This window comes from Colias croceus, chromosome 23 (genome assembly GCF_905220415.1).
Source record: "Colias croceus chromosome 23, ilColCroc2.1".
Lineage (NCBI taxonomy): Eukaryota > Metazoa > Arthropoda > Insecta > Lepidoptera > Pieridae > Colias > Colias croceus.
Window position 1 is genome coordinate 3,037,511 of NC_059559.1, and position 27,598 is coordinate 3,065,108.

At 37.9% G+C, this 27,598-nt stretch overlaps 1 protein-coding gene across 1 annotated transcript; it reads right to left on the minus strand.

Moving 5' to 3' along the window:
* Positions 1 to 750: 750 nt before the first annotated feature.
* LOC123702274 (programmed cell death protein 4) lies at positions 751 to 27,340 on the minus strand. Its single transcript, XM_045649969.1, has 10 exons — positions 26,882 to 27,340; positions 21,116 to 21,276; positions 17,260 to 17,361; positions 14,710 to 14,827; positions 10,489 to 10,648; positions 7,581 to 7,670; positions 6,838 to 6,970; positions 5,073 to 5,183; positions 3,511 to 3,650; positions 751 to 983 (listed from the first exon to the last, which is right to left on the minus strand). Exons 1-10 carry the CDS (start codon positions 27,135 to 27,137, stop codon positions 911 to 913), a joined length of 1,344 nt encoding a protein of 447 aa, XP_045505925.1. The 5' UTR covers positions 27,138 to 27,340; the 3' UTR covers positions 751 to 910.
* Between the last annotated feature and the right edge of the window lie 258 nt (positions 27,341 to 27,598).

A 27,598-nucleotide genomic window follows, 5' to 3' on the forward strand; every position in this document is an offset into this window, starting at 1 on the left:
CGAACCCAGGACCCCTCGGTGCTACGCTCACGCGGCAACCACTGTACCAAGGAGGCGGTCAATCGAATCAATTTTTCGAGTAGTTATAAATTATTTAATACTATATTTCACTTTGTACTACAAAAAATTAATTTTGTACTATAATTACTAAAAAATATCGATTCAGTCAACATTTTATGTGAAAATAAGTTAGGTCTAAGCATGAACTAAGTCACATAAAGTTTGATTATATTACTATCTGTCAATCTTAATTGGCTGGACATATTTAGATGAATTCGACAAAAAGATAAATGGGTAATTTTTAGTTATTACCGTTAACTAAGTAAATGCTTAACGCTAACTTAAATAGTTACAACATAAACAGTTTATTATGGCCAATTATCATAAAAAATTATAAACATACAATTTTTAATTGGAAGAAACACAAATTCGCGCGTTCTTGTGTATAATATATATATTTTAGGGGGTTAAGAAAGGATATAATATATTTATGTTTTAAGAACTTTTGTCTGTTTGTCTATATGTATGTCTGGGCTAAACTCAAAAACTACTGGATGGATTTACTTCAAATTAGGTACAGAGATAGCTTGAGACCCGAGGAAGGCCATAGGATATTATTGCGGAAATCCCACGGGAACGGGAACTATGTGGGTTTTTCTTTTATAACGCCGGCGGGAAGCTAAAAATATATATATTACTAGCTTTGCCCTGCAGTTTTACCCGCAGTGCTCTGCTCCTGTTGGTCTTAGCGTGATGATACCTATAGCCTTCCTCGATAAATGGGCTATCTAACACCGAAATTTTCAAATCGGACCAGTAGTTCCCGAGATTGGCGCGTTCAAACAAACTCTCCATCTTTATAATACTAGTATAGATACACCGGTCTGTCTGTGCGTGCGCGCGTAACGATTTACTCTCTCAGTTTTAGCGCGTGATCTTTGATCGCACCACCGTCGCCTTCAGAGACGAAACGTTTGCGGCCCCTGGAAATAAAATCATATGATTTTTATTTTTTAGTATTTTATAGCATTCAAATGTTTAAAAATAAGTATATACAGAATGGAAAAAAATTGATGCGGGATTCGAACCCCAGACAAGTTGTATTTTGTCAATTATTAACGACTTAAACACACGATTAACATACAAAAAGAAAAACCTCAATTAAATACCAAGCAAAAACTAAACCAAAATCAATGAAACTCCCACCATTATTAGTTCTTGATCGAAACTCCCCGCTCAGAGATGATAATAAACTTGTGAATTGCAAAAAGATCCCAAATCACGGTCGAGCAGTAGACCAGTAGACCGGTAGGTTTAGTGTGAGTTTGATCCAGTACGAAACGTTAACTATCGCGTCTGCGTCACAGCGAAATTTGTATGGGGAAGCTTTGATTCCCGCTAGGGGCGCTGTTCGATTTCCCATACTAATTCGGCTATGACGCAGACGCGACAGTAACGTTTCGTATTCGATCAATTATCGATTATCGTTTTGACAGTCACACTGTAGAGACTGCAAATGTATGTGGTAATACGCTTTATGGTTGGCACATTTTGTGACTAGCGTAAAAAAAATTCACGTTTTCCTGATGAAATACATCCGTAAACAGCACAATATCTAACGATTTTCTACGAAAAACGATAATCACAAATCCAAAATAATAAAATTACTTTAAGTCAATTTGATTAATGTTGTCAATCTTCGTTGCGTATCGTCCTTGCAGCAAAATGCGGGCCATTTTCAGGCTGATCGTGCGGGGTGAGGTAAGTGTTTAATTTTGGCGGGAGGCGGAGAGTGTCCGTTCTGTAGCGATTAGCTACTATTATGTATTCTGTTTCTTATGGATCTGAGACGTGGTCCCTAACCGCGGGTATGGTGCACAAGCTTCGCGTCGCTCAACGAGCTATGGAACGGGCTATGCTCGGGGTTTCTTTGCGTGATCGAATCAGAAATGAGGAGATCCGCAAAAGAACTAAAGTCACCGCACATAGCTCATCGTATTAGTAAGTTGAAGTGGCGCTGGGCTGGGCATATAGCCCGCAGAACCGATGGCCGCTGGGGCAAAAAGGTTCTCGAATGGCGACCACGTACAGGACGTCGCAGTGTGGGACGGCCTTCAACGAGGTGGACAGACGACCTGATCAAAGTGGCGGGGAGCCGCTGGAGTCAGGCCGCTGGTGATCGGTCGTTATGGAAATCTTTGGGGGAGGCCTATGTCCTGCAGTGGACGTCCTGAAAGGCTGGAATGATGATGATGATGATGTATTCTGTGACTAGGGGTACGGCAGACCGGCAGACACTCACCGCGTGGGCATCCGCTTGAGCACGGTCTCCCTGAGCCGGAACCGCTGCTGGCAGCGCTCCACGAACCGGTCGAGCAGCAGACCGGCAGACCGGCAGACCGGCAGACACTCACCGCGTGGGCATCCGCTTGAGCACCGTCTCCCCGAGCCGGAACCGCTGCTGGCAGCGCTCCACGAACCGGTCGAGCAGCAGACCGGCAGACCGGCAGACCGGCAGACACTCACCGCGTGGGCATCCGCTTGAGCACCGTCTCCCCGAGCCGGAACCGCTGCTGGCAGCGCTCCACGAACCGGTCGAGCAGCAGACCGGCAGACCGGCAGACACTCACCGCGTGGGCATCCGCTTGAGCACCGTCTCCCCGAGCCGGAACCGCTGCTGGCAGCGCTCCACGAACCGGTCGAGCAGCAGACCGGCAGACCGGCAGACACTCACCGCGTGGGCATCCGCTTGAGCACCGTCTCCCCGAGCCGGAACCGCTGCTGGCAGCGCTCCACGAACCGGTCGAGCAGCAGACCGGCAGACCGGCAGACCGGCAGACACTCACCGCGTGGGCATCCGCTTGAGCACCGTCTCCCCGAGCCGGAACCGCTGCTGGCAGCGCTCCACGAACCGGTCGAGCAGCAGACCGGCAGACCGGCAGACCGGCAGACACTCACCGCGTGGGCATCCGCTTGAGCACCGTCTCCCCGAGCCGGAACCGCTGCTGGCAGCGCTCCACGAACCGGTCGAGCAGCAGACCGGCAGACCGGCAGACCGGCAGACACTCACCGCGTGGGCATCCGCTTGAGCACCGTCTCCCCGAGCCGGAACCGCTGCTGGCAGCGCTCCACGAACCGGTCGAGCAGCAGACCGGCAGACCGGCAGACACTCACCGCGTGGGCATCCGCTTGAGCACCGTCTCCCCGAGCCGGAACCGCTGCTGGCAGCGCTCCACGAACCGGTCGAGCAGCAGACCGGCAGACCGGCAGACCGGCAGACACTCACCGCGTGGGCATCCGCTTGAGCACCGTCTCCCCGAGCCGGAACCGCTGCTGGCAGCGCTCCACGAACCGGTCGAGCAGCAGACCGGCAGACCGGCAGACCGGCAGACACTCACCGCGTGGGCATCCGCTTGAGCACCGTCTCCCCGAGCCGGAACCGCTGCTGGCAGCGCTCCACGAACCGGTCGAGCAGCAGACCGGCAGACCGGCAGACCGGCAGACACTCACCGCGTGGGCATCCGCTTGAGCACCGTCTCCCCGAGCCGGAACCGCTGCTGGCAGCGCTCCACGAACCGGTCGAGCATTATGTACGCGAGCGGCACGTCCAGCACTATGTCCGACATGTCCTCCAGCACGCGCAAAAAGCCCTAAAGAATCAATAAAATAAAATTAATAAAAATTCCACACTCGAATAATCTATACTTCACTACATAGTACAGTCCGATTCAAACTTAATGGCTGCTTGGAACATCGTACGATCCGATGCGTAGAAAAAAATGTGTGCTTGTACTAGTGTACACACGTAAGAAGTGAAACTTCTTTATGACCTCATTTCTTCCTTATTCTTTTATGGCGCGTAACGGAAAAATGTCACGCGTAACGAAAAAATGATACACTAAATTTTTTTCCAACCCCGATAAAGAAGTTTCACTTCAAAACAATTTTAGGTATTAGCGGGACGTTAAGGGACCTATGCGCACCCGCACTCGCACCTGCACCTAACTTCCGAACCGCCATTGAGTTTGAATCGAACTGTAAGTATAATACAGTCCTAGTCGTTTTCATTACATGCACGTATGCTTAAGGGCCGGCGCAGCGGATTTCATTATCAAACTATTATCGACATTGTCCTAATTAAAATAAGATTCGTCAATTATTACCGGCACGAAACTTGAGCGCTCGGCGGAAGATAGGGGGATCGCTTTGCGTCTCGTACACTTATGGCAGAATAAAAGGCACACCCATATAATATTTATTTTTTCTGTGTATCTCTCGAAACATTGCAAAAGGAATGACGATGAGTGAGTCGAGTAAGCTCGGGTAGTGTGTCATGTATCGCGGTAATGCGCTGCGCTGCCCTTCCATTGCGGTTTATATTTGTAAAGCATTTGAATGCCATAAAATCAAAAATATCAAATCTATACTTTAATATTATAAATGCGAAAGTAACTCTGTCTGTTACTCAATCACGCCTTAATTACTGAACCAATTTTCATGAAATTTAGTATGGAGATATGTTGATACCCGAGAAAGGACATAGGCTACTTTTAATCCCGGGAAAATGACGCAATCCCGGAAATCCCACGGGAACGGGAACTATGCCTTTAATAATGTTTCGCTATGCTCCTTCTACTATCCTATTGTTTATTTTTATTCAAACTTTTCCTGTATCCTAAGGTTGCCTGGAAGATATCGCTTCTTAGCGATAAGGCCGCCTCTTTGTACTGCTCTATATTACTTTGTTTGTATTTTTATTTGATTGTATTTTGTTTTGTGTGTGCAATAAAGTGTTTATTATTATTATGCGGGTTTTTCTTTGACTGCGCGGGCGAAGCTGCGGGCAACAGCTAGTCTATATATATAAAACTCAAAGGTGACTGATATAGTGATCTATCAACGCACAGCCCAAACCACTGGACGTATCGGGCTGAAATTTGGCATGCAGGTAGATGTCATAACGTAGGCGTCCCCTAAGAAAGGATTTCCTGAAATTCTTGCGGGAACGGGGAAAAACGGGGATGCACGTACAAAGTCGTGGGCGGAAGCTAGTTCAATATAAAAACACTCACTCTATCCATCTGATCTGGTGTGACGATGACACTCCGCCTCAACTCAGCGAGGAAAGTGCACAGTTGGTCTTCTACGCTGGAGTTTATAGCCTCCACCGCTAGGAGTACCGTCTGGAAAAGCAATATTTAATCATATAGTGGCTACATATAGAAATACGTATATTTTGGAATGGTGGCCCATAATCATAGTTCATGAGATACAGCCCGGTGAGAGGGGTGTACACATAGAGTTTTAAGAATTCATCTATTTGAAAAAAAAAAGAGTGTGTGTACTTATGTACACGCTTTAGAAGTTATACTGCTTTGGCGTATGGAAAAAATACTAGAATATACAACTTGAACATAGTTATCAATTTTCATACCACCTAGAACTGACTTCATGCTGTTAAATTTAGGTGTCGGTGTGCGCGCGCATCGTAAAAATTCACTCTCATCATTTTTCTCCATCGCGCCAAAAGAAGTATAACTTCAAAAAAATGCATCTGATATTTTATAAGTATTTTTTACGTACTCAGCCTATGCAAAACTATAACCTCCATTGAGCTTAGAATACCGACGGTGGGACACCCTGTACATCTAGACAGAGTGATGTAAATTTTGACGCATTTTTGTTATTGTGTTTCAATATTACCACACAGGCCAGCTCATATAAAAAGAGCTTTAGTACTATAGTCACATATGGTACTCCTAGATGGACTAGGTTTTTAGACCGGAAGACCTAATCCTTTTTAATCTCAGTAACCCTTTTATATTATTTATTTTAATCTCAGTAACCCTTTTATATTTAAATATTATGTATGTACAAGTAAGTTTATAATTATCTACTTATTATGGATTGTCAACTTTAACTACCTATATAACATTTAATCACCTATTGTTTCTTTTTTTTACTTTTTAAATTATGTATTAGCTCCTAATTTAACCACCCAGAAGACCGTTCTGATGCTCCAAGCGTAGCAAGTCGAGGGGACTACTGAAAACCGGCGTCTCTCCTCTAATACGGAGAGGCAAATGCTAAGTAGTCCACCTAATCACGAATACGATATTAAGATTTAAGATATTTGAATGTATTTAATGTATTTTAAGATTTAATTTTTTTTCCATGTAAAGTGTTTAGTTATAAGTCAAAAATTTGTAAAAGTATTTGTGATTAAACGTATTTTCTTTCTTTCTTTCTTAATCCAAGACCTCGATCATTGAAGACACAAAATCCTGTGTAATACCAACTTACTTGCAAGATCATTTCTTTTTTCTCTCTTACTTTCTATTGTAACCAATTTTAATTTATAATTAAGTACTTGCTAAGAGGCTTTTTGTGAATTTATTTTAGAGGCAAGCTGTTTGTCCTAAACACAGGTTGCCCAGTAACCCTAGCAAGGGAAACATTGGTTTGTACAAATTGTTTTAGTAACCTTTTTACATTTATATACTTATACATGAATATTAATTGTATATTGTAATTGTATGTAAGTATGTATGTTTAATCTAATATATAAAAATCAATGCCACTTTTCGTTGTAATTCCATAACTCGAGAACGGCTGAACCGATTTCGATAATTCTTTTTTTATTATATTCCTTGAAGTACGAGGATGGTTCTTATGTAGAGAAAACGTTAATATGTACCACGGGCGAAGCCGGGGCGGACCGCTAGTAATAAATAAATTAATTTAATTTAGATCACATTGTCGTAACAAAATTGCCAGAATCAAATATTTTAATCTACAGTAGCACCATGTAGACCACCAGCTCGCCCCCAGGGTTACCTCGTACACCAGCTCGTGGTGAAAGTGCGGCACCTCCAGGTCTCGCACGCAGCGCATCGCTTCAGCCAGGTCCCTGGAGGTGAGGTACTCCTTGAGGAGGAGCTGGATCTGACGGATGAGGGACTTCACCGGCCTGCGGGTGGAAACGAGCTTTAAGTCACTACATAGTATAAAACAAAGTTGCTTTTTCTGTCCCTATATCCCTATGTATGCTTAAATCTTTAAAACTACGCAACTGATTTTTATGCGGTTTTTTCACTAGATACACTGATTCAAGAGGAAGGTTTTAGTATATAATTTATTCGGTTTTAGACAACAGATACAAATATTGTGACCTAATAAACTTTTGGTACATATTTATTTATTTATTTGACGATAACAACAGTAGAACAGTAAGATAAATTGCAATAAAAGATGATTACACATTTATGCGTATAACCAATGTGTTTATCATACCCAATTATGTCTATGAAAATGTCAAGAGAAGTTCGTACGATTTATTATTGATAGTTTTTTCATTAGTTAACAATGATTGAAAAATCTACCTAATTGGAGAATTTTGTAACGGTAAAATTTATCATGAAACAGGATTCGAAATCCCGCCTTTCACCCAATGTAGTAAACCGTTACATTTTTGCTTTTTGAAAATAAATTTTGAGAGGAATATTTTGAAATTTGAGAAATACATGCATGTATTTTAAAATTAAAAAAATCTAAATAAAATAGTTACTACTAAAACCCACCTGATACCACCGCCAACGCCCCATATATTGTCCAATCGCACGAGACCATGCTTCATGGACAATAACGTTTCCGCCCTGTGTATCGCTTGTCTGAAAGAAAAATAAAATATTTTATAAGTAAACAGCTAAAAGTCTATCTTAAATTGTAGTTAAAACTATATTTTCTTTCATTTTAGATATTATTTTGGTTGAAGAATCTTTCGGGATCGCTTCATCAATAACTAATGTTATTAAATTTCAAAGGAGAATGGCAAACTCCCATAGGACTCTGGGCCTGATCGTTACACTGATGATTTATGGGTGATTAAATAGATAAAAATATACAGACTCTATGAATATAATAATTATAGATCTTTTCTATGGGATAGCAGAGATATTGGGATATTGATTAAGATCAATTTTGAATATAACGTTTCTAAGGCCCTTCTGCCATTAGGTACGATACTTCTAGAATACGATACTTGCGTAGAATACTACTTAGATATTTGCTGGCTACCCGATGCTCGCATATTAAGCGACTGAAAAATGACTAAATTCATCATTATTGTGCCTCGTTTTTATGGACCGACGTTATAATAATAATAATTCATTTATTTATTGCAACAACAGTTACGTCGTTATGTCGAGCAATCAGCAATTCCAGTGACGAAGAAGCTCTTGCAGTTTTTCTTTTTTATAGAAATAGAAGACGCCAACGTAAGAGTAAGAAGTACTGGATTCATCCATATACCTATTGAAAGAAACATAAATTGTAGAGTTTTTGTAGCCGAACGAGAATTACAACATGATGATTAGATATTTTTATCTTTCTAACGAAGAGATACGCGCGAGAGTCGAGACGCGATGCAAAAGCGACCGACACGGTGAGTAGTGCTATACTAGTCGCGGACGTGTAGGATACCAGTAGCGTAGTGTGCGAGCCTACATAAAAATGTATGTGAGATACTCCGCGGCGACTAGTCTCCAAGACTTGCAGGATACTTGAATCGCCTATGCGTATCGTAATGGGAGAAGGGCCTAAAACTTCACTCAAATGTCAAACAACAAACATAATCAAATCACTCATCACTGACACAATTATGATTAATAATTTGACATTTTATTAATGGCCAGCTACCTAAATAAAAATGTTATAATTATTAATGATTAAGTAAAACATGTTTTTATTTTATAGAATGATCTAAATAAATTAAGATATGTGTTAAAAATAAGTTAAGTTTTGCTTCTGATTTATAAAGCATTTGAATTCAATAGAATTAAAAATAAAATATAGACATTCATTCGTATTAATCGATATATTCGACTTTTTTACTCCTGACAACACTGACAATCTCTGCTTGATAAGACCGGTAGTCATAGAAATCTAAATAACAATGCCGGTAGTGAACACATTATCTTTTTTTTTCAAAGATTTGTTTTCCCATAGAATCAGAAGTAAATATTTTACCAAGAATTACTAAAAATAACATAATGAATTTTAAATATATTATGATTTCTGTAACAGTTAGGCCCAGTTTCGCCATTCTCCTTTACATCTTAAAATTTTTATTTGTCATTTTTTGGTCTGTTATATGTTGTACTAGCCAGCTAGCGAGCATAGTTGTTTGTGCAAATGCTACAAACAACAGTTTTTAGCATTTGCATTTACAAGTGTGTGTTTTGTCATACGGATATTTATGTGCGTGTTTGTGTGTTTATGTTGTTTGTGCGCGTGTGGGTGTATTTACTAGCGTGCCTGTGGATGTGTGTGTTAAGAACGTGCATGCGTTTAGGTCTTTCCTTGCGATTGGTGTGTTAAGTGTGTTTTTGTGTGCTTGCCTGTGCATGCGCTTGTCAGTGTGTATTTATGAGCGTGTGTATATGTTTAAGTGTATATAAGTGCGTGCGTGCGTTTGGGTTTTTTCTTTGTGTGTTGTGTATGTTGGTCCATGTATTCAATAAACACTTATATAGAGCGTGCGGGTTCGGGTTTTTTCTGTGTGAATTTACGTGGGTTTTTCTGTGTATGTGTATGTCTGTCTGTCTGTCACTATATTACCTAGCCGGTGCGTTTAACGTCAACTCCGTCATGTTCTGCAGGATGCGCGGCGGCAGACAGTCGTCTATCTGTCTGTGTTTATGGGCGTGTGTATAATATGTAAGTGCGTGCGTATGTATGTCTGGTGTGTTCAAGTATGTTTTTTTGTTCTTTCCCTCCAGGGCCCATCGAAAATTTTCACACTGTATAGCAGAGCGTGCGTGGGTTCGGGTTTTTTCTGTGTGAATTTACGTGGGTTTTTCTGTGTATGTGTGTGTATGTATGTCTGTCTGTCTGTCACTCTATGTATATTAATTACCTGGCCGGTGCGTTTAACGGCAACTCGGCCATGTTCTGCAGGAAGCGCGGCGGCAGACAGTCGTCTATCTGTCTGTGTTTATGGGCGTGTGTATAATATGTAAGTGCGTGCGTATGTATGTCTGGTGTGTTCAAGTATGTTTTTTTGTTCTTTCCCTCCAGGGCCCATCGAAAATTTTCACACTGTATATTAGAGCGTGCGTGGGTTCGGGTTTTTTCTGTGTGAATTTACGTGGATTTTTCTGTGTATGTGTGTGTCTGTCTGTCTGTCACTCTATGTATATTACCTGGCCGGTGCGTTTAACGGCAACTCGGCCATGTTCTGCAGGAAGCGCGGCGGCAGACAGTCGTCTATCTGTCTGTGTTTATGGGCGTGTGTATAATATGTAAGTGCGTGCGTATGTATGTCTGGTGTGTTCAAGTATGTTTTTTTGTTCTTTCCCTCCAGGGCCCATCGAAAATTTTCACACTGTATATTAGAGCGTGCGTGGGTTCGGGTTTTTTCTGTGTGAATTTACGTGGATTTTTCTGTGTATGTGTGTGTCTGTCTGTCTGTCACTCTATGTATATTACCTGGCCGGTGCGTTTAACGTCAACTCGGCCATATTTTGCAGGAAACGCGGCGGCAGACAGTCGTCGGCGACGCATCGCGCTATAAAGTTGGACAGCAACACCGCCGCGTCGGGCGTGTCCAGTATTAGATCTGGCGCCTTTTCTAGGAGACGTTCGAACGCTAGAAGAAAAAAAAATATTTAAATACACAATAAGAAAACATGAAAATAATGCGGAACAATCCAAAATGAATGCTAGAAGATAAGAAAGAGCGAGGTATTGCTTGCTTCCTTGGTGTGAAATATCAAATAATTAAATCTATACTAATATTATAAAGCTGAAGAGTTTGTTTGTTTGTTTGTTTGAACGCGTTAAACTCGGGAACTACTGGTCCGATTTGAAAAATTATTTCGGTGTTAGATAGCTCATTTATCGAGGAAGGCTATAGGCTATATATCATCACGCTAAGACCAACAGGAGCGGAGCAATGCGGGTGACACCGCGGGGAACAGCTAGTTCCACATAAGGACAATAAACATAAAAATAATACTGGACGCGTCAAGTCATATGAGTTACATTGTTATCATTTCTATTAACATTCATACTAAAACATATTAAAATTTTTGTAAAGTGTGTCAATAAAAAAAAAAAAATATTCCATTTTTTTTTTATTTTACAATTATTCCAGCCTAGTTTGTTTGTCTCTTTTTACGATGCAATTTTATATGATTTTCGCCTAAAGACAGTGTTAGGAGGGTACAGTTTCATAATGGGAACTATATTTTCTATCACCAAAATTTATATTTGTCATCAAGTTGTATCACCTAATAAATAGATCTATCACCACGAAATATTTTCGTTCTCAGATAAACAAAAATTGTTCCCAGGTGTGATTTATCAAATTAATGTTAATATGTGTGTAAATTAAGAGATTGATAACCAATAAAATAATATTGCATTACATGAATATCAACCTCGTTCTTATAATAACAGTTTTATTACTTAAATAATAGCTCTGTGCTCAGAATGGTAGATCTGTCACCAAATAAATCGATTAACGATCCCTGACTGCGACTCCTTTTTATTTGATATTTTGTCACGAATACAGTAGTAACATTTTATTTCGTTCAGATATTAAATTAATAGTATTCGTTACCAATTTAATACATCAATTTATAATTTAAATGAAAAAATGACCAAAATGACAAATTGGCGCTCTTTAAAAATGCAATGTTATTTAATGTGCAAACATGTTATCGGATTAGCCATACGCTTAAAGCTGACCAACCCCCCACCAGAAGCAAAAAAATGTGCTTATCGGCCAGAAAAGAAAAAGGGGGCGCCCTTCGAAATCCAAACCAGCGCCGATTATTCAGTGATTATTGTTTTTTAACTATAAATATTGATTATTTTAACTTTAATTAAGTGTTTTATCTACAAATTATTATGCTAGCCATAAGCCAGCTATTAAACCAGAGCTGATTATTCAGTGGTTATTATTTTTAAGAATAAATATTGATTATTTTAACTTTAATTGTTTTCTAGTAACATAAAATGATTTATTGGTGATCTCTTTAAATTAGTTTGCTTAAATACTTATTAGGACACACCTATTATAATACATACAAAACCATTTATTTGGTACTAGACCTTATATCTCAGGATTTTAGGTGATTTATTGTGGAACTGATTTTGCATTGTTTGGTGACTACATTTTGGTGACAGATCTACTATTTTGAGGACAAACCCTATTATTTAAGAAACACAAAACTAATTTTTTTTTTTTTTTTTAAACCATTTATTGATAGAAAAATAAACATACATTGGGCATACAGAATAAACACCACATAAATCGACACGATTTGATCGTGGTGCACATGCATTCTAGACGTCAAACAAATACTAGATAGATTAATATAAATTTTGTTACATTACATATGAAACTAGCGGTCCGCCCCGGCTTCGCCCGTGGTACATATTCACGTTTTCTCTACATAAGAACCATCCTCGTACTTCAAGGAATATAATAAAAAAAGAATTATCGAAATCGGTTCAGCCGTTCTCGAGTTATGGAATTACAACGAAAAGTGGCATTGATTTTTATATATTAGATTACATTGAAAAATACATTAAGATGGCAAGTAAATTACACAACAGAAAAAATATGATGTACAATAGGGTACTTGTGGAAAAAAAAATTTTGCGATCACCTACTGTGCTGGCCGAGTCTTTATAAACGTGATATATAGTATGATTTTAATTGACGGTTAACATTTTTACAGTTTATTTTATTTTTAATGTTATTATCTAATTTATTGATTAAACGTGGAATTATGTATGAGCATCTTCTTTCGCCATAGCGGTTATTGGCTCTGATAGTACATAATTTGAATTTATATTTTTTGGTTTTTATGGCATTCAAATGCTTTATAAATATAAATTTATAAAGAATAGAAAAAATTCGATCACGAGGCGGGACTTGAACCCGCATCCTTCGCGCCATTCCGGGGCGGATGCCTAACCAACTCAGCCACTCGTGACCCGCCTGAGCAATCGAATTTAATCTATCCTTTCAGTTTTTATGTGTCTTAAGGGACACACCGCGCGCCATCTATTGAGATGATTTAACAACCATCTCAATCAATGCCATAAAAACCAAAAAATATAAATTCAAGAAAAGGTCGTGTTCCATCGTTACAATATTGTATTCACTGAAAAGTGCTTCATATTGGTTGAGATGGTTGTTAAATCATCTCAATAGATGGCGCGCGGTGTGTCCCTTAAGACACATAAAAACTGAAAGGATAGATTAAATTCGATTGCTCAGGCGGGTCACGAGTGGCTGAGTTGGTTAGGCATCCGCCCCGGAATGGCGCGAAGGATGCGGGTTCAAGTCCCGCCTCGTGATCGAATTTTTTCTATTCTTTATAAATTTATATAGTACATAATTTATTTTGTGTTACTTTTCGTGTGCCAAGGTTGTGAGATGTAACTTTTTCAGTAAATGTTTTATTAAAAAGTTGTTCTTTTAAGAGATGTACTTCTACTTTTTCGAAAATAGGTAACACATTGCAGTGCTTAAAAAGTTTGCTTATATCGTTTTCGTATTTCTTTTTTATTCTAGTTGGCACTATTTGTTTTAAGATGCGGATTTGAAGGTTGAGTATATTTTGTAAATAAGTTTTATACGTTCTGCCATAGCTACTAAGGCCGTAGGATATAATCGAATCAACTAAGGTGTTGTATAGTAATAATTTTACCTTGTATGTTAGTCTGTTCCCTATTGCATATATTTTAGCTGCGAATGCGCGGAGTTTGTCACATACGGCTTCAATTTGTTTGCCCCAGTTGAAATTATGGTCTATAGTTAGTCCCAAATATTTGTAATGATTCACAGGTTCGATCTGACTACAGTTAGAGCACGATAATGAGCATTGTTTATGCAAGCATGAGTGACAATGGCAGATAAGCTGCGGCAAGGCAACTTGTTTCATATATGGAGACTTGATGTACAATAATTTAGTTTTATTTGCATTGATGACTAATCCCGCATTATGACACCACTTAGATATATTGTCGAAGTCGTATTGAAGAAATTTAAGGGCTAAATTCGCATTCTCATGGTTTATAAGGATACAGGTATCATCAGCGTACTGAAACATTTTACAATGACTGAGGTGGTCACTCATATTGTTGACATACGTTAAAAAGTGCAACGGCCCCATCACCGAACCCTGAGCTGTACCCACTTCAACACTACTCATTTCGCTGAAACTGTTTTCTATTCTGACGCAAGACTTCCGTCCATGCAAATTAAATTGGTGATAGCTTAAATGATACCCTTTCATAAATAAATTACATTTTGCTATGGCAAAACATGTCACTCCCAACGGAAATTCCTTTGACCACGCAAGCGAAGCCGCGGCTAATAATAATAATAATAAATAAATAAATATTTCGGGACTATTTTCACACACGGCACGATCCGATCCCATACTAAGCTTTCGCTTGTGTTGTGGAAACCAGATGGCTGATAAACATACATATATATAATTTTAAATAAATACTTATATAGATAATTAACACCAAGGCACAGAGCAAACATCTACGTTCATCACACAAATATTTGCCCCGGGTGGGAATCGAACCCACGACCAGTGACTTGGAAGGCAGGGCCACTACCAACCAAGCCAACCGGCCAGTCAATAGATAGTAAAATACTTAATAATAAATATAACTTACCATAACCAATATCCTTAACGGTAAAGATTCTTCCATAGAGATCAGATATGAGGACGGATGCCATCTCGCAGTGGGATGGTTTATGGTCCAGCGCTACTTCTATTATGGTCTCGCATACCTGTGAATATAATAATTATATTTATTGCAGGAAAAGCAAGTAATTTTTAAAACAACATAATAAATAATAGACGGGCATTTCTCCGCAACTCGACGTCAAGCGCCTATTTTGCGTGAGAGAGGGAGGTGGGGGAAACCAGCTAAAACTGAAACCACCCGAGCTCCTCCATGAAGCCAAGCAGCTTGTGAGGGCTGCCAAAGGCTTCGGGGAGGGACCCAGGAGACCCCAGGTGTCTTGCCCTGTACTCCGCAACCCCCTTACATTCCATGATGACGTGGGCTGCCGTTTCCTCGGTCGCCATGCAAGCTCTGCATAGCGGACTGTCTGTGATCCCTAGATTGAAGAGATGTTTGTTAAAGGGGCCGTGCCCTGTGAGGGTCCCTGTTATTACGCGTAGTTGCACTCTACGTAGGTTGAGAAGCCGACGTGCAAGTCTCGAGTCAATGTCCGGTAGGGCTTCTCTGGCTTGCTTGCAGTCAGATCTGCTCGACCATTCTGCTCTCTGAGCAGTGCTAGTGAGCTGGGTAATCATCATCCGGGTCCAGCTAGCAGGTATCGGTATAATGGGAAAAGGTCCCATGACCGGTGTTTCAGATGCCCTTCTGGCTAGTATATCAGCAGCATCGTTTCCACGTGAGTTACTGTGTCCTTTTATCCATTGTAGTACTAGGGAATTTCCCAGGTCACATACCTTAGTTAGGGCTAAGTGACACTCAAGGGTCAACCCTGAAGTGATTTCATGGCTTTTGATTGCCATGAGTGCTGCTTTGCTATCCGATAAGATCCGAATCGAATAGTTTGTTACATTTCTTTTAACTATGGCCGAAGCTGCAAGTAGAAGTCCTAGGCATTCAGCCTGAAAGACTGTATTATGGGGTCCCAAGGGGTGCGAGATGTTAATGTTTAGGTCCTCAGAGAAGACCCCAGCACCCGTCCCATTTCCAGTCTTGGACCCGTCCGTGAAGATTAGTAGGTCTTCAACGCTGTTGTGTTCTGACGTGTATTCACGCAGCTGTATCTTATATTTCTTGTCAAAGATGAATTGTTTTGGGATCTTATCACTTATGGCAAGGAGTGAGGACTCCTTCTCGGCTGCCATAGTTAAGATCTTACTGTGTGCTGTAGGCAACATTCTCCAGAGGTTTTGTGTCTTTAACCTTACAGCTGTCGCTAGAGCTTCTTGTCTTACAAAAAGATGTAGTGGTGGCAGGTCGAGCATTGCCTCAATCGCAGCAGTCGGTGTTGTGCTCATGCTGCCAGTGATTGCCAGACAGGCGAGTCTTTGAAATCTCTGCAGTTTGCTTATAGCCGCCGATTGTTGTGTCTTTGGCCACCAAACCACAGAGCCGTAAGTTAGCATTGGTCTTATGACAGTTTTGTAGAGCCACATTGTGACTTTCGGGGAGAGCCCCCATCTGTTACCAATCATTTTGTGGCACTGCCAGAAAGAGATGCTTGTTTTTTCGATCTTATTCTCAAGCAAAACAACATTTATGATGACCCCGTGACCACGCTCGTTGTAAAGTGTTCGAAACGTCGGGAAAACAATATCTACACTAATATTATAAAGAGGAAAACTTTGTTTGTTTGATTGTAATGAATAGGCTCATAAACTACTGGACCGATTTTAAAAATTCTTTCACCATTCGAAAGCTACATTATCCACGAGTAATATAGGCTATATATCATCATGCTAAGACCAACAGGAGCGGAGTAATGCGGGTGAAACCGCACGGCACAGCTAGTAATGAATAAATCGCCTTTAAAATCCGTTAAAAGTCTTTAATTTTTAAATGTATAATATAATACTCGCGTTTAATCAAACACTAGAAAATACTAATACTTATTATATAATAAGACACATAACATTTGGTATGGCATGAGAAAAAGATACACATTCGGAACCCGCCTTATGATCGATTATTTGAATTGAAACTTCTTTAGACGCGTTGAGAGTAAAATGTCAAGGTCGTGTTATGGCAATACCGTCACGTTATGGAGTAAGGCTGGTTGCAGAGCGTGACCGACCATCAGTGCGTACCGTCGGTCCTGACGATACGCATCAATTGTATGACTATGACACTAATGCGCATGACAATACGCGTGCGTATGGTCGGTCTAGCTATGAACGGTTTTATGAATTTCCATACATATGACAAGCGCGACTGACGTACGCACTGTTGGTCGGTCAAGCTCTGCAACCAGCCTAACGCGACGATTTTAGTATCTTTGAATCTTGCCAAAGAAGTTTCACTTGATAGTGCTAAATTAAAAATAAAACTATTTTGAAAGTTATTTACATAGGCAATACATTTCATTTCCCTTATTTCCCTTATGTATAATTCAAATTTACACCACACCATATAAAAATCGTAGATATGAATATAATTTTTTTATATCAATGTTTACACTAATACAATAAAATCGCTTACCAAATGACTCTGCTTCGAGGTAACAAACTCTAGGAAATCCTCTGCGGCCGCGTTGGTGTCGCCATGTTCAAAGTACTCCAGTATCACCGGTTCCGATTTACGCTGGAACAAACATACAAACAAATTAATGAATAACATAGTAATATGCCAATTGTAATGATAAGGAAAGGATTTAAATCTATATTTATATTAGCGGTCCGCCCCGGCTTCGCCCGTGGTACATGTTTACATTTTCTCTCCATAAGAACCATCATCGTACTTCAAGGAATATTATAAAAAAAGAATTATCGAAATCGGTCCACCCGTTCACGCGTGATGACGTGACCAAGGAAAACGGGTTTCATTTTTATATAATACTAGCGGTCCGCCCCGGCTTCGCCCGTGGTACCTACATGTTTACGTTTTCTCTACATAAGATCCATCCTCGTACTTTAAGAAATATAATAAAAAAAGAATTATCGAAATCGGTTCAGCCGTTCTCGAGTTATGCGCTTACCAACACATTTTGCGATTCATTTTTATATATAAGATATAGATTTGGGCAATTCGGTTACAAAAAATAAACGCGAGTCAGACCGCATGTTTTACCTAGTTCAGCGTCATTTTTATTACTATAAATAATAAAATATGTTAAAGTATTTACTGACGCGTCCTACATACGCATGTAACAATGTAGGGACAATTTGCCAAGTTTTGAATTTAAATTCTGTGCGAAGAAGCAAATTATACAAGATATTATGTTTTCTTTCTTTTGTTATAAAATTGTATTTATTGTTCCTTTGTTTTTTTATTTTACTTGTCATACTTATGTCGTATTTACTTTTCATTGTTAAACTAGATTTCCGCCCGCGGCATCGCCCGCGTTTCAAAGAAAAACCCGCATAGTTCCCGTTCCCGTAGGATTTCCGGGATAAAACCTGTCCTATATGTTAATCCAAGTTACCCTCATTATGTGTGCTAAATTTCATTGTAATCGGCTCAGTAGAATTTGCGTGAAAGAGAAAGAAATACACACACATCCTCACAAACTTTCGCATTTATAATTGGGAACTATATTTTCTATCACCAAAATTTATATTTGTCATCAAGTTGTATCACCTAATAAATAGATCTATCACCACGAAATATTTCCGTTCTCAGATAAACAAAAATTGTTCCCAGGTATGAATTATCAAATTAATGTTAATATATGTGTAAAATAAGAGATCGATAACCAATAAAATTATATTGCATTACATGAATATAAACTTCGTTCTTATAATAACAGTTTTGTTACTTAAATAATAGCTCTGTGCTCAGAATGGTAGATCTGTCACCAAATAAATCGATTATCGATCCCTGATACGACGATCCTTGATATTTTGTCACCAATACAGTAGTAACATTTTATTTCGTTCAGATAATAAATTAATAGTATTCGTTATCAATTTAATACATCAATTTATAATTTTAATGAAAAAATGATCAAATGGGCGGAGACAAATTGGCGCACTTTAAAAATTGACATGTGCAAACATATTATCAAATTAGCCATACGCTTAAAGCTGGCCAACCCCCCACCAGAAGCAAAAAATGTGCTTATCGGCCAGAAAAGAAAAAGGGGGCGCCCTTCGAAATCAAAACCAGCGCTGATTATTCAGTGATTATTGTTTTTTAACAATAAATATTGATTATTTTAACTTTAATTAAGTGTTTTATCTAAAATTATGCTAACCATTAGCCAGCTATTAAACCAGAGCTGATTATTCAGTGGTTATTATTTTTAAGAATAAATATTGATTATTTTAACTTTTAGTAACATAGTATGATTTATTGGTGATCTCTTTAAATTAGTTTGCTTAAATGCTTATTAGGACACACCTATTATAATACATACAAAAACATTTATTTGGTACTAGACCTTATATCTCAGGATTTTAGGTTATTTATTGTGGAACTGATTTTGCATTGTTTGGTGACTTCATTTTGGTGACAGATCTACTATTTTGAGGACAAACCCTATTATTTAAGAAACACAAAACTAATTAAATTGGTGATAGCTTAAATGATACCCTTTATAATATTATTAAGTAGGATAGGATAGGATAGGATTGTATGAAGTCATTGTTTTGTTTTAGCATGCTTTAACATAGTTTTATTAGCTTCACCTGTGTGTTTATATGTAACCAACTTTTTTAAACTCGATTTTTTCCCACTTTAAACGGACAGATTGAATTAAAATAAATTATTATCATCTCTAACTAATTATATCCATCAATCTTAAATATTTTTTATTCAAAAATACACACTTAATAAAAATTCTCAACAATCAGACGTCTCTCTCTAACGCGTTATATGGCATATATCTATCTCTAGCTGCGACACGATTATTTTAAAAAATCTCGAGTGATAAGATATGGGCGATAATATATCATCATAATTCCTTCATTATTCTTATTCTTACTATATAGTTTAAAAAACTTAAAGACACACTTTACTTGATAAACTCATGAAATTATTATATTGTCACCGATGCTTGATAAGTGTACAAAGTTTGAATTAAATCTGTCCGTTTAAAGTGGGTCAAATTCCAGTCTAAAGGAGTCGGTTACATACACATATTATATAGTTTATTTCCGAAAAACAAACATAATATAGTTGAAACAAAGCGTAAAGCTGCGGACGGAAACTTACATTGTAAAGGTATTATACCTACCTAATGTAAAAAGCCGAAGTGTTTGAGCTAACCTCAGGAACCACTATTTGTTTTGGTTTTCTTTTTTACAGAATAGCAGATACAGGCTACATGCATTTTTGAACATAACATTTGCTATTTTTTGTATCTTCAAAACTTGTTCAATAATAATAGTTAGAGAACCGATAATTATCTACATAAAAAAACGATAAATTGTTTACCTAGACTAGGATTAAGATTACGATATCAAAAAATTTCACCACATCTTTACTACTATTATTACAAATGCAAAAATAAGTTTATTTGTTTGTTTATCTTTCACGACGTAACGGAGCGATTTTATGGTACATGTAGTTTTGTGTCTAGTTATAGTTGGGAGGAAAGACAATGGCATACAATATAGCATTAGGATATAAGCCATTTACTCATTTTACTGTGACGTCACTACTCACTACTGACTACACAGCATCAAAAAAAGTTGTCGCGGACTATCCGTCCCTGTGTAGCTTAAGGGTGCTTTTCCACCAATAACGTGCGAGGATGCGAAGCGAGGAATGTGTTTGTAAATAAACAATAGTATCACTTCAAACGCTCCGGCAAGGTCCGTCCCCTGTACAGTGTGCCGCGAATCATGCTTTAGTATATAAAAATTGTTGTTTAGTGTATAAATAACAAATCGCTACAGCTTATACTTGTACCACACACCTTCTATACGGGTCAACGACCTAACGCCGCGGCCAAGTGTGAGCCGCCAAATAATCACGCGTAAATATGGGACGAGCGAGATTAAGATAACGTCATAAAAACAGTATTGTTAAATCTATAAATGTAAATAAAATTGAAATTGAAATTTTTTTAATATATTTTTTTTTTCTAATGGTAATTGTTATTTAATTTATAATATTATCAATTATGTCAACTGAAGAACGTTGATTGTTTATTCCGGTTTATTTGTTTATCAGGAACGGATAAAGCCTTTGGCTAGAAGAACTATAACATTTTAAATTTTTACTTTTATCAATGCGTGTGCCGAGCACGCGTTTCAAAAGTGAAACTTCTTTTGCAAGATTCAAAGGTACCAAAATCATCGCCTCACTACATGACGTGACAGTATAGAAATTTTACTCTCAACGCGCCTAAAGAAGAATACTTAAAAATTTTAATAAATTTTCAATCACTCACCACAATCTCTTCAGGGTCAGCTTCCACGATCACCTGCTTGAACTCAATGTCGCCGTTCGTGACGGCCTCCGAGTCGTAGTTGGGGTCGTTCTCGTCCTCAGCGTATTCCTCCAGCATCTCGGACCCTGGAAGACCCCATACTCCCTTGCCACCAGCGCCACCTGGAAAGAATTGGTATTGGTATCGAAAAGGTTTGACACATTGACTTTCAAAGACTAACATAATGGCCTATTAAAACGTCGTTAGAAAATGTCGGAAGTGCGTTGCATAAAACATTCATTAGCACCTTATTAAATGACAGTAATATTAAAAGTCTATATGCTCACTAGCTGCTCCGCGCGGTTTCACCCCCGTGGCTCCACTCCTGTTGATCGTAGCGGGATGATATATACCCTATAACCTTCCTCGATAAATGAGCTATCTAACACCGAAATAATTTTTCAAATCGGACCAGTAGTTCCCGAGATTAGCGCGTTCAAACAAACAAACTCTTCAGCTTTATAATATTAGCATAGATTCATTAGCTCCTGATTACATGACAGTAATATTAAAAGTCGATATGCTCATTAGAAAACTCTGCCTTACAGATGAGAATGCTGATGAGAGAATGAAATGCAAATTTTTCTTCCGACATCTTTTGAGTGCGATTGTGAGTCTTGATTTTTTTTGTGCGTCAATGCGAGGAGCATTTCAATTTAGAAGGATTACAACGTAAAACCGTAACAACATGCATTTTGATAAATCAGCTGGGTGGATTATGGTCTATACCGTAGTAAAGATTTTGATTCTTCAAGTCTGTATTCGTGTCTGCAATGGAAACAAAAAAAATGTTCTAATGATACTGATAATCTCGATAAAGTCATTGAGTCAATTGTTCAGTCAATTACTACATTGATTTTGAGTCCCTGTAGTGGTTATAAGAACCACGATAAATATTAGTTTAAAAATAGCCCAATGGTATTTACGAAGCGAGCCAAGCCCTACGCTTAAACCTCTAAACCGGGTCAATCGTTTGCAGCAAACGACATTGTTTTGAAGCGTCACTGATAAGACTCTAGTCGCTACTGTGGTCGCTACACATAACAACAAAACAAAGATAACGCGTAAGCTAGCGTACGTGACTCTATCCGTCTTATTACCAAACACAGACTAAGGATCACTGCAGATATGGCAGAGCACAGCACAGCGCATTTTTCATTGTCAAACTATTATTGACATTGTCCTCATTGACTTAATATTCGAAATCAAATAACAACAATTTATTCTCGAGGAGCACCACATGCGAAAGATAGCGCTCTGCTCTTTTGAAAATTATTTCAATGAATTCAATTTTTTTTATGTCAAGCAAAGGAGCACACCTGATGTTAAGTGGTCACCACCGCCTATAAACACTTGTAACACTAGAAGTGGTACAGGTGCTTTGCCGGCCTTTTATGGACAAATAAACAATTTCGATAATAGTTTGCTAATGAAAGATGCGCTGCGCTGCGCTCCGCCATATCTGCGCCGGCCTTCAGGGTACTTTTCCACCTAAGATGTGCGAGGATGCGTAGCGAATGATATGTTTTTAAAGAACCAATAGAATCGCTTCATTCACCTCGCCTCGCTCAGTACAGCTGGACAAAGCCGAGTAAATACATATGTTTCAAAATTATTTCTTTGGCTTATGTGTTATTCTGGTATCTACATATTATCTTAGTTCTCACTGGGAAATATCAACAAAAGCCGTAATTGTTAGCATAGAGCTATATATACACACACTTACGAAGTTTTCTAATTAGTTAAATATAGATATATATTATATAAGTAGTTTAAATACTAAAAAAAACACGCTCGTTGATGAATGTGTGTCGTGTGTACCAACTACAAAATTTGAATTAAATCTGTCCGTTTAAAGTGGTTCAAAATCGAGTCTGTTGCTTACAAACTTAAAGATGAAGCTAATAAAAGCGTGTTAAAATTAAACTAACCAATCCCTCAGTGTTGATTCGAGAAAAAAAATACCTATTGTGATTACAATAATCGAAAATAATAATCATTTTGATCCGCTGCCAAAAACCACAACGATAAGGAAATATTTAGAAAAAAAAACACCGTGTAACAAATTCACAGCTTTTATAAAACTACGCAGTAGAATTAGTCACGAAACTAGAAGTGCATACACTTTTTGATTTTGTGGGACAAGTTTAAAAGTACCATTTTAACATCTATTGATCAACCATAAGTAATAATTATTAAGTTAAATTACTATCAATAGTTACTTTTTGAAGTGAAACTTCTTTAAGCGCATTGAGAGTATAATTTCAAGGTCGCATCATGGCAATACCGTCACGACATGGAGTAAGACGACAATTTTAGTATCTTTGAATCTTGCCAAAGAAGTTTCACTCCTGATACGTGTGCTCGCCACACGCTCAACATAAAACGCAATAAGTAAATAATTTGAGGTTACATTCAAAGAAGATACAGCACAGAAAGTAGCCTTACTCATAAGTGATCTCTTCTATCACATTTTCATTTGATTTAACAACAACATAACTAAAACGGAGTTAGGAAATTTCCTCTATTTAAATTTAAAATTATTTTAAGATACTAGGTATAAATATTTTTTATTTAACGTATGGGTATATTTGGACAAACATATAAACAAATCTTGACTGTAATAGTTTGTGCCTTGACCAAATGTTGCAATTTGTATCTATAATCAATATTACTAATAATATAAAGCTGAAGAGTTTGTTTGTTTGGACGCGCAAATCTCAAGAATTACTGGTCCGATTTGAAAAATTATTTCAGTGTTAGATAGCCCATTTATCGAGGAAAGCTGTAGGCTATAATTATATCATCACGCTAAGACCAACAGGAGTGGAACACTGCGGGTAAAACCGCAGGGCACAGCTAGTAATGACATAAATCCCAATGTCTATACAAACAATGGTCACCCTACAAAACTATAAAAACATACCATTTCACCTTGGCAAGATCGTAATATTATGTCACACTTGTTTACATCTAGTTATCAAATTTGTTATAAATGTATCACTAATGGGTGTTTGTTTTCGTTTTAATATTAACCTACATTTTTGATAAAGTTTATAATGAACATGCTTGTTATCTACACTAATATTATAATGTTTATTTGTTACAATTTAACTCAGTGTGTGGCTTTTTAAACATTTTTACTATATAAAAGTAAGTTAAAGCGAAGTCCCGTGTCCCCTAGTGGGGTAAGGGGCAGGTGCATTATGCATAGTGCATACATCTGTTTCACTGATTGATTTTCTTTAGGGACAAGTTTGTGATCGGCATCTTTTGGCAAAAGCAAGTCTTTATGTAGTTTATGTTATACTGGTATGTAAACTACATCACAGCCAAGTATCATCCAAAGCCGTTCAGTGATTTATACCCGCAGCGAAGCACAAACAGTCATAATATTATATTATACAAGCGTGTGCGTTAATATGACTATCTTTCCGCACGGTACTTCGTACTTTTTGTCTAAAACATAATATACTATACTAAAAACCCATCAAAATCTGTTGAGTAATTTAAAGATCTAAGTCTACAGACACACAGATGTTGGAAAGCAACATTGTATTATACTAAAGAGTGAATTAGGATGAGCAAGATTCTGCCAAAATATACATGTATTTTTGTGTGACTGGTAAGTTTGAATATGTACAAGGAAGATCTAATAACGCCTTCTGTGCTGTTTTTCTTTTAGAATAAGTTTTGTTTGTATTTTTAGCAGCACAATAAAGAGTATAAATAAATAAACCCAAGCTATAAGCTCAGAATCCTACTAGACTGTTGAAAGCTTCAGGCAGTGACCTTGGCATGCTCAGGTGTGTTCCCCTTTATTACATACCTACATACATACTGTGTAGTTACAAGTCAAGGTATGCCTATAATAAATTTTAACTTCATGTTAGAACTATCTTGTTGTGAATTTTATCATTTTTATTCTAATTTCATAAAACAACTATTTTCTTGTAAATTTTATTATTATTTTTATGATCTAGCTTTCCATCCGCGGCATCGCCCGCGCAGTAAAAGGGAAAACCCGCATAGTTCCCGTTCTCGTGGGATTTCCGGGATAAAACCTATCCTATGTCCTTTCTCGGGTATCAAAATATCTCTATACCAAATTTCATGTAAATTGGTTCAGTAGTTAAGGCGTGATTGAGTCACAGACAGACAGACAGACTTACTTTCGCATTTATAATATTAGTATGGATTATATTAAAAATAACAGATAAACCATAAAAAAGGTACAATTTAATTACTACAGTATCTAAAAATAAAGTTATATATCTTTAAGACAAGTCTACAAAAATATTCAACTTAAAAACCCTCAAGCAAAATAATATATTTCACTTGAGCGAGACAAAGATTAGAATATATTATGTAAGTTGGAATAAATTTACATATTTATAACTTAAACATACTAAAATATATAACCCTCATTCTGTTGTAGACAGGTAAATAAGGCGATCTTTATCTACTTATGGTAATATAAAATTTGTATGTAAGTGCTTTAGATATAGCTAGCTGTGCCCTGCGGTTTTACCTGTAGTGCTCCACTCATGTGGGTTTTAGTGTGATGGTTTATATAGCCTATAACCTTCCTCGATAAATGGGCTATATGACAGCGAAAGAATTTTTCAAATCGGACCAGCAGTTCCCGAGATTAGGGCATTCAAACAAACAAACTCTTCAGTTTTATAATATTAGTATAGATGTATTCATATTTCCTATATAATGAATTAAAGGGTAACGTAAGTTAGGCATGTGTTTTTATTTCACTACACAGTAAAAACAAAGTCACTTTCTCTGTCCCTATGTATGCTTAAATCTTAAAAACTACACAATGGATTTTGGTGCATTTTTTTTAATAGATAGACTTATTCAAGAGGGAGGTTTTAGTATATAATTTATTAGGTTTTAGACAAAGCAGGCGAGGCTGGGGAGGGGAAGCTAGTTTGTTTATATTATGTATGTGTACATTGGTTTAAAGTGATTGAGTTAATTCTGACAACTTATAAGTGATTTAAGTGGTTGATAATGATTTTACAGATTTGCTTACAAAACTAAAATATTGAAATGTACAAACGAAAATCAATTCAATCATCAGATGTGTTTTTCTTTTTATACGTATATTATATAGGAATTCAGAATCGAGGAAACGTGCCATGACCGAAAAATACGACGTAGTTTCGTTCGGAAAAATGTTGCAAAACAAAAACACAATTAACCTTGATTTTATTACGCGAATAAACCAGTCAACCAAAACATTAACAATATGTTAAAATAATACGTAAATATAGTATTTTAAGCATAATCAGAACCTTTATTCTGTTTTAAGTTTAATAACTATTATAGTTATCGTTACGAGATATAGGTAAATAAGCGTGATTAGAAAAACAACCTTCGATTAGATGTCGAAAGTTGTTATTGCGTAATTTATAATGTCATTCAACTATGAATGACCTACGCCAATCTATCGATAGGGGAATATAAATATAATATCGTTGCAGCTTGTAACTGCGCACTGCTTCTGCGCTTCGACCTTGAAACCTAAAAATGTCGCAACACAATACAAAACACCATACGATATGCCGGCACGTAGTAAACAAAAATTATGTAAACACCCCAATTGCGACTCTATTCACTCTAAAGAATAGCTTCCAGAACGTTCCTTTGTAGATGTTGAATAAATAAACTGTATATTTATACAAAATATTCGAATAATTTGTTTTATTTTACCTTTCTTGGGCAAGCCCCTGCCATGACCGTTGCGCGGCCTGCGGCTATTCTTCCAACTACGATATTTCGGTAAAGGAGTGGCGACATTGTTCACGGCGCCCTCCTTGCTGTTCGTGCGTGCAAATTTCTTATTTTTACGACGTAACCGCCCCGAATGAGACGCAGCTGCGTCCCCGGCGCCTTGCTCAACGATCGTTTTCGCATTTTCATCCACCGCCACGTTTTCAGAATCGGAAGCGACGCGTTCCACTTCCATTGTGGCGATGGCAACCGGCTTCGGTTGGGAAAACGAAAGTAAAGAATGTGCAATCGAGTTTAGGGAATCTATTAAGATTCTAGTAGGAACTTGTTCAAAATCTTTATGGGAACAGAGAAACGAATCGAACGAATTGATCACACGTATCCGCGGACGAAATGCTGTATGCGTATTTGTTTTGAGAGCACATGGACATGAAGTTAGCAAAATAACATAGGAAATGCTATTGCAATGCTGCCAACATACAGATACGAAATGCGGAATGTCGTCATTTAAGTTTTGTCTACACGATTCCTAAAAACAGAACGGATCATTTTTTTAAAGGAAATTAAATATATATAATCATTATCATCGTTAATTGAATTACTTAAATTAAAGACAAATTCAATTTTTTTTCAAAACCTTGTGAAAAAAATATTATTTATCATTGTCTACTACCTTAAAACTCAAGAAAAGTTCGA